This window comes from Oncorhynchus mykiss, chromosome 18, assembly GCF_013265735.2.
Source record: "Oncorhynchus mykiss isolate Arlee chromosome 18, USDA_OmykA_1.1, whole genome shotgun sequence".
In the NCBI taxonomy this organism is placed as follows: Eukaryota; Metazoa; Chordata; class Actinopteri; order Salmoniformes; family Salmonidae; genus Oncorhynchus; species Oncorhynchus mykiss.
The window spans coordinates 16,575,580-16,584,228 of record NC_048582.1 but is presented as its reverse complement, the minus strand read 5'-3'; the positions used below and the strand labels follow the sequence as shown (position 1 = coordinate 16,584,228).

The 8,649-nt window shown below is 44.6% G+C and overlaps 1 protein-coding gene across 5 annotated transcripts in view; it reads left to right on the top strand.

Annotated features, from left to right (window-relative positions):
• The first annotated feature begins 228 nt into the window (after nt 1-228).
• The window catches only part of LOC110495681 (guanine nucleotide exchange factor DBS), a 67,334-nt gene continuing 58,913 nt past the window's right edge, over nt 229-8,649 (top strand). For all 5 annotated transcript variants that reach the window (XM_036952034.1, XM_036952039.1, XM_036952037.1 and 2 more), the window contains exons 1-2: nt 229-344; nt 7,201-7,390. In XM_036952034.1, coding sequence (XP_036807929.1) covers nt 7,207-7,390 — 184 coding nt within the window. In that variant the 5' untranslated portion in view covers nt 229-344; nt 7,201-7,206. The remainder of the gene's footprint in view (nt 345-7,200; nt 7,391-8,649) is intronic.

The window sequence follows — 8,649 nt, the reverse complement described above, 5'->3', positions numbered from 1 at the left end:
TCCATTGTATAGCACAGATGTATAGAAATGACATGCCATGGACACAAACATCCTGTCATCTCTTTAATAATAAAGTCAAGTTTTTTACAGTTTGTACTTCGTTTTTTTTTGTCAGCATCAAGGGTGCATTCTAAGTAGACTATATGAGGGCCTTTGTCAAAAAAAAAAGAATTTTCGAATAAATTTAAATTAATACATCACGCTCCCGGTGAGTGTTTTTTTTCTTGCCTCTGAGTTGAGGCCTAATTAGTTTGAAGCGGCATGTGACTTGGCCATTGTGCTGGAGTTCGAGAACGCAGCAGAACGCATGTGAAGTTATACAGTGGAAATCCACGATATAGCAGGTCAATTTACTTAAGTAGTTAACATCGAAGTGATTTCAGAAACTTGGAAAGTAGTCGACATAAACGGGGCAGACTTCAGATGTTTTCTAGGTAGGTCAAACTTGACGCACAGACTTGTCAATGTCAATTCCCGCTTGTTTGAATCTAGTAAGTAAATCATGTTTCGACAACTGTCATGGTTAGAAAACAAACAATATTACAGATAACTGGAGTATACAGTAGTAGTATCTACACTTGTGCTCGCTAGACACTTCCAACAAGAGCTGTCTTGAGATATTTGAGGTAGAATGAGTTTGAGTATTTAACCACGTGGTGGCAGTGTAGCTCAATAAATGCGAGATCATGACGTTTAGTACCGATTCATTGATTGATCGCTCATGTTGATCTGTGAAACCGTGAATTCATTTTTCTATCCACGATATGACACGGAGCTCTCATGCATTTTGCTGTGTGTTGGAGTAGAATAGACAGTCACGGAGCAGCTTTATTTAAGTGGCGATATATTTGGTAGGGAGAGGTGTCGCAATGTCAATGCATGTCTCACTGCAACCTGGCTTTATTTGGACACGTCACAAGACCCATGACACTATCCCCCCCCATTGAGATGAATGGCGTTCTTGTTCTTGACACTAACTCACTTTGTTTCATTAGTATCCCTGTTTGTTGTCTGTGTGCTGGTGCCTCTGTGTCTGTTGCGTATCAAAGTCACTGGGGGAATTGATCTGTGTCTCTGTATTAATTTCTGGAAGGTCCCTTACTGACCCTGTGATGAACCTGCAGGCGTGATCATCTGGCAGATGATAAAGTGTAGGACAGTGATGCATCGTGAACTAGGTGCGAGTGACCACATACAACTCAAGGTTAATACATGAGAGGGGTGCAGCCTCGTGCCTTCAGCATCACACACAGCTGCCTAGCGAAGCATGAATGATTATCAATTAAGCAATAGTCCCTTTTTCATGTACAGTATTAGAGATGAATCTCCATATCTTAAATTCCCATTTGCAACTCATAATGACTTGATTCTTAACTGTAAGAACTGTGTTCAGGAGAATTCTAATCTCCTTGATTCTTAACTGTAAGAACTGTGTTCAGGAGAATTCTAATCTCCTTGATTCTTAACTGTAAGAACTGTGTTCAGATTAATCTCCATATCTTAAATTCCCATTTGCAACTCAAAATGACTTGATTCTTAACTGTAAGAACTGTGTTCAGGAGAATTCTAATCTCCTTGATTCTTAACTGTAAGAACTGTGTTCAGGAGAATTCTAATCTCCTTGATTCTTAACTGTAAGAACTGTGTTCAGATTAATCTCCATATCTTAAATTCCCATTTGCAACTCATAATGACTTGATTCTTAACTGTAAGAACTGTGTTCAGGAGAATTCTAATCTCCTTGATTCTTATCTGTAAGAACTGTGTTCAGGAGAATTCTAATCTCCTTGATTTGTATCTGTAAGAACTGTGTTCAGGAGAATTCTAATCTCCTTGATTCTTATCTGTAAGAACTGTGTTCAGGAGAATTCTAATCTCCTTGATTCTTATCTGTAAGAACTGTGTTCAGGAGAATTCTAATCTCCTTGATTCTTATCTGTAAGAACTGTGTTCAGGAGAATTCTAATCTCCTTGATTCTTATCTGTAAGAACTGTGTTCAGGAGAATTCTAATCTCCTTGATTTGTGACTGGTTGCAAATGAATGTTTTCCCACTTTGTCGCAGGGCTGCAGAGAGGGATTCTGTGCATCACAATCAATGACCCATGGCTTCTAGTTAGCATAGAGAGTACAAATGGCCTAAAGTCATTGTATTATTTGTCCTTACTGCGTGATGTTGACCTCGTTTACAGTAGCAGTGTAATTAGAGGGGCTCCATCTTCTAAAAGAGCCGTTTATGAATTCAGGCTGTAACGCTTTCTGGTATTGTCTAAGTTTAAAATATATATATTTTTACAAAAAAATTAATTCCCAATTTCATGGTATTCAGTTGGTAGTTACAGTCGTGTCCCATCGCTGCAACTCCTGTACGGACTCGGGAGAGGCGAAGGTCAAGAGCCGCGCGTCCCCCCGAAACACGACCCAGCCAAGCCGCACTGCTTCTTGACACAATGCCCGCTTAACCCGGAAGCCAGCTGCACCAATGTGTCGGAGGAAACACAGTACACCGGGCGATCGTGTCAGCGTGCATGAGCCCGCTACAGGAGTCGCTGTGCAGTGCCTTAAACCGCTGCGCCACTCGGGAGGCCCCCGCAAATTGATTTTAACAAACAATTGGTCCCTCCGTTGAATTTGAAAATCCCGATGTGGCCCTCGAGCCAAAATGTTAGCAATTTGGGCGTGACAGACCCACTTAAAGGGATAGTTCACCCACATTTCCAAACAATAGATCATCTTAAAGTAAATATTTTGAGGCAAGCAAAAAATTATAATATCTGGGGTATTGACTTCCACTGGCGTTTGCTAAAAAAATTTAAACAGTTTGGAGACAGTGGCCAGGTACACATTGGATTGCTGTCTTACCTTGTCCACGGGCTAGCTTTGGGAGAACTATCCCTTTTTAAAGGAGTAGTTCACACCAAAATCAAAGCTTGTCAGAAGTGTCCATACCTCCAAAAGTGCTAAAACTTCAGCTGAATTTATTTTCTAGGCAGATGGAGATACATTGTGCAGACAAGGCACTTTCTAACTTCCTATCATGGGGAAATAACCTCAGTCAGTCATAGACCATACATTTCTATTACAACTCTGAACATTTTCCATAATGAAATACGTGCCTGGTGTACAGTAGCTGCCATTCCCTCTGTCTGTCTCTAGAGTGTTGGCTCTGTTGTGTGATAATGAAGTGTTTCTCCAGACAGACCTAGAGAGTCACACAGAGAGCCTGCTTGTGAAAGATAGGCATCAGAGATCCATTGACTACCCAGGGATATTGTACTGGGTGATTGGCTCTGTAAATCGCAGTTTGTTTCTGTGTGATAAGAGGGGGGTGGAGAATACCCATCTTGTGTGGAGGGATACCCACTGTATGTCTGGCTGCAGATCATGCTATCAGATGTGGTAGGCCAAGGCAATAGAGTTGACTGAGGAAAGAGAGAGTCCCGATGTTGAGGAGTCTCTGAATCTGGAACTAATGCGTCCTTTATTGTCACAGCCTTGGTTTGGTGCTGCTGTGGAGGAAGTGGACAATGGCATTGTTCACATCGTAAACTGTCTGTGCGTGCGTGCGTGGTCCTGAGCATGCACAGATTACACTTGGCGGGCTGTTGGTATAATTAGCGCAGCAGAAGGGGATTGGTGGTCCTAAACAGCAGCCAGCGCTGTGTTCCCTCCATCCCCCGTCCCGGGTCCCACCCCTCTCTTCCTCTCTGCTGTCAACCGGACGTACCACCACCACTAAAATGTGTTCCCCAGTCACACACACAGTCACAGACAGACTGGCTGAGGAGTGGAGGGATCAGAGGCACTGGTTGGACCAGTGCGGCTTGGTTTGACTCATTTAGACTTGATTTGGAGAGACTGGAATACACACACTGAGTGTAGTTAAGTGCGGCCTGGCTCGACTTGGGGAGTCCGGAACACTCACCCACGAAGCTGCATACACACACACACTCTATCCCTCACACACTCTGTCATGTCTCTGGCGGAGTTTGTGCGTCAGGGACAGCTGCAGGAGGCTTCATCACATCTGTTGTCCAGACTGGGTCAGGTCCTACACAGCCTGTCTGTCATTGTCCTGGCCCACAGAGCTACAGACAACCTCAGCTACAGACGCAAGAGCACCTACTGGGACCGCCGGGACACAGGTTAGGAGTCTGTGTGTGTGTATGTGTGTGTGTGTGTGTGTGTGTGTGTGTGTGTGTGTGTGTGCGCATCGGACCCTGGGTGTGCTTCTGTGGGGTGTTCTTTTGCGGACTGTGTGTGTGAAACGCTGTTGTCGGCCTGTGTTTACAGAAAGCTACCGTCAGTATGAAATGGCTCCTACAGGAATCTCCCTGCAGCTACTTGGGTGGTTTAATGAAGTGCAGTACTTGCCCTCGAGAGTTCATTGCCTCACTTGATCCTGATATCTAGCTGAGGAAGATGGCGCCAAAGGAGATTTTATTTTTATTTCACGTGTATTTAACCAGGTAGGCTAGTTGAGAACAAATTCTAATTTACAACTGCGACCTGGCCAAAGCAGTGCGACACAAACAACAGCACAGAGTTAGTTACACATGGAATGAACAAGCGTACAGTCAATAATACAATAGAAAAAAAGAAAGTCTATATACAGTGTGTGCAAATGGCTTGAGGAGGTAAGACAATAAATAGGCCATAGTAAGTAATAGTAAGTAATTACAATTTAGCAAATTAACTCTGGAGTGATATGTGCAGATGATGATGTGCAAGTAGAAATACTGGTGTGCAAAAGAGCAGAAAAGTAAATAAAAACAATATGGGGATGAGGTAGGTAGATTGAATGGGCTATTTACAGATGGGCTACGTACAGCTGCAGCGATCGGTTAGCTGCTCAGATAGCTGATGTTTAAAGTTAGTGAGGGAAATATAAGTCTCCAGCTTCAGCAATTTTTGCAATTCGTTCCAGTCATTGGCAGCAGAGAACTGGAAGGAAAGGTGGCCAAAGGAGGTGTTGGCTTTGGGGATGACCAGTGGGATATACCTGCTGGAGCGCGTGCTACTGTTTTTTGTTTTGTTTATCGTGACCAGTGAGCTGAGATAAGGTGGAGCTTTACCTAGCATAGACTTATCGATGACCTGGAGCCAGTGGGTCTGGCGACGAATAGGTAGCAAGGGCCAGCCAACTAGAGCATACAGGTCGCAGTGGTGGGTGGTAACAACAGTTGGGGGGGCGGGGGGGTTGTTTCATCATTCACGACTCATGGTGTAATTCTAGGAACATACAGGAACTCAAGTAATTTTGTTCACCCGACCTAGAATACCTCACAATTAAATGCCAACCATATTATCTCCCAAGAGAATTCTCCTCCGTCATCGCCATGGCCGTTTACATCACACCTCAAGCTGAAACCTCGACGGCCCTCAGAGAACTTCACTGGACTTTATGCAAACTGGAAACCACATATCCTGAGGCTGCATTTATTGTAGCTGGGGATTTTAAGAAAGCAAATCTGAGGACTAGGCTGCCGAAATTCTACCAACATATTGACTGTCTTACTAGCATTAGTAAGATTCTCAACCATTCCTATTCAAATTTCCGGGATTCTTACAAGGCCCTCCCCCGCCATTCTTGCTATTCCCGTCCTATAGGCAGAAACTCAAACAGGAAGTTCCCGTGCTTCGTACTATTCAACGCTTGTCTGACCAATCGGAATCCACGCTTCAGGATTGTTTTGATCACGTGGACTGGGATATGTTCCAGGAAGCTTGCGAAAATTATCTAGACGCATACACAGATACGGTGACTGAATTCATAAGGAAGTGTATAGGAGATGTAGTACCCACTGTGGCTATTAAAATCAACCCTAACCAGAAACCGTGGATAGATGGTAGCATTCGCGCGAAACTGAAAGCGTGAACCACCACATTTAACCATGGCAAGGCGACTGTTAATATGGCAGAAGATAAATAGTGTAGTTATTCACTTAGCAGGGCAATCAAACAAGCTAAACGTCAGTATAGAGAAAGTGGAGTCACACAGACACAAGACGTATGTGGGAGGGACTGCAAAAGGAAAACCAGCCACGTTGCCGAGACCGACATCTTGCTTCCGGACAGGCTAAACACCATCTTTTCACGCTTTGAGGAGAACACAGTGCCACTGACGCAGCCCGCTACCAAGGACTGTGGGCTCTCCTTCTCCGTGGATGACGTAAAACATGCTTTTGAGAAGTGCTTTGAGAGACTAGTCAAGGATCACATCACCTTTACCTTACCTGCCACCCTAGACCCACTTCAATTTGCTTACCGCCACAATAGATCCACAGACGATGCAATCGCCATCACACAGCATACTGCCCGATCCCATCTGGACAAGAGGATTACCTATGTAAGAATGCTGTTCATTAACTATAGCTCAGCATTCAACACCATAGTACCCTCCAAGCTCATCATTAAGCTTGAGACCCTGGGTCTGAACCCTGCCCTGTGCAACTGTGTCCTGGACTTCCTGACGGGCCTCCCCCAGGTGGTGAAGGTAGGAAATATCACCTCCACTCCGCTGATCCTCAACACTGGGGCCCCTTGTGGGGACCAGGGTGCGTGCTCAGCCCCCTCCTGTACTCCCTGACTGCGTGGCCAAGCACGCCTCCAACTCAATCATGAAGTTTGCAGAAGACACAACAGTAGTAGGCTTGATTACCAACAACGATGAGACAGCCTATAGGGAGGAGGTGAGGGCACTCGGAGTGTGGTGTCAGGAAAACAACCTCTCACTCAACGTCAACAAAACAAAGGAGATGATCGTGGACTAAAGGAAACAGCAAAGGGAGCACCCCCCTCCCTGTCAGAATACTCTTTATTGTGAGTAGCTGAGTAAGAGAGATGGCTACAATGTGACTGGAACCTTACATGAGTCTTGTTGTGTGGGTAGGATGGAGAGGTCTGTTTCTGTTGCACTGTAGCGGAGTAAGGCAGTCAGGTAAATCCAGCTCAATGGCAGAAGTGAAACCGTGTGTGTGTGTGTGTGTGTGTGGAGGCGTAGCTCTAAGAAGAAAAAAAACCCACAAAGGACACACAAGGCGAAGTGGAAAGAAAGACCGACAAAGCGTTGAGAGCTACTCATTTTTACTGCAGCTGTTTGGAAGGTGGGAGAGAGAGCGGGAGGGAGGGACGGACATCATAATATAGAGGTGTGAAGAGAGGGATGACAGAGCTGCACTGGTTCATATCTCTGTGACAGGTGGTGATGAGGACGGGAGAGAGTGATGAGAATATGAAGGAAAAAGAGGAGAAGATGGGAGAGAGGGATGAGATGGAGGTGCGTTTGCAGTCCAGCGGACACGGACACGGAGGAGGAGGATGTGTCCACATCTCTCTGGAGGAAGTGAAGAGCTTCTACCGGTTCTCACAGAGCTGTCAGCGCCTGCATAGTGAGTGTGTGTGCATGTGTGTGTCATGCGTAGCTAGCTCTTACTCTCACTGCTTTGAGACAGTGGTGAAAGTGTGTTTGAGTGAGCCTCTGTGTACTGTACTGTCCTGTGTGTGTGTTACCCAGGGTTGTATGTTTACAGTGTTAAAGGGTCTGTTCAGCCACCCACCAGAGTGTAATAACATACAGTACATAACCTTGTAATGCTTGGAGTTTCTCATCATGGCACTAATAAGCACTGACTTAAACATCCGCCTATTGGTCAACTCTGAAGTAATGCATTACTGGATGAGGCTGGTCTGTATGTTTTATGTGCCAGGATGCAGGAACTACATGATGAGACGTTCATCTCCTTTTCACTGTAGTCACTTTTATTGCACAAGGCAAGCTGTGACAGGAAATCACTATTGTGTTCAGTGGTAATTGTTAAATGGTTATATCCTTATTTGCTCAGGGTGTTGCTGAATATGCGTAGGAAAGGATCATGGGAGTCCGTGTTAATCCAAGCCCCAGCTGAGCTATACTATTATAGAGGGCATATTTGCCTGAATATTTTGACCTAAAACATTCACCCTGCCTTGGACTACAAAGTCTGTTAAACTGAAAAAAAAGTCTTAATTTTAGCCTCATTGATGTGCACTTCAGGGACTTGGATTGCTGTGTCATGCTGTCAGGGAATGGAAGCTATTTAAAGATGTTCTTATATCTCTGAAGCCGTCTGAAGTTGAGCTTCAGAGATTGTTTTCTACACGCCGTCTACTGGGTAGAACTCGCTAAAGAGAATTCTGCAGGCACCCGTCCTAAACAAAAAAAGGAAAGATTGGCACCATGTTATTGGATGGCATTAGACGGTGCCAATATTTCCACTTCGTTACACAGTCTTTGTATGCCACTCACATTTCTGCATTCATTTCCCATTGACGTCAATCAGTGGTGGTCGATGCCGTTTAAGATGAGGGAGGTCGATTAATTTGTTCATGAGCATGACCTTATTTCTATTACAGCATGTTGGATGACTGTCATTCATTCTCCATTCACCCAGTTCAATGTAACATTGATAGGTTTAAGCTACTACATGACACTGTAATTTCCCTGTACCCATCATGAGGTTGTTACAATCTAGCCTATGAATGAAAGTTTACGACAGGTCAAGATGATATTTTTTTGTAATCAAGGTGACAGACAGTGACACATTCATAACCTCTTTCCACACTCTTGCCTACATCTAGCAGATCTAGGGCATAGTCATTAGTCCAACAG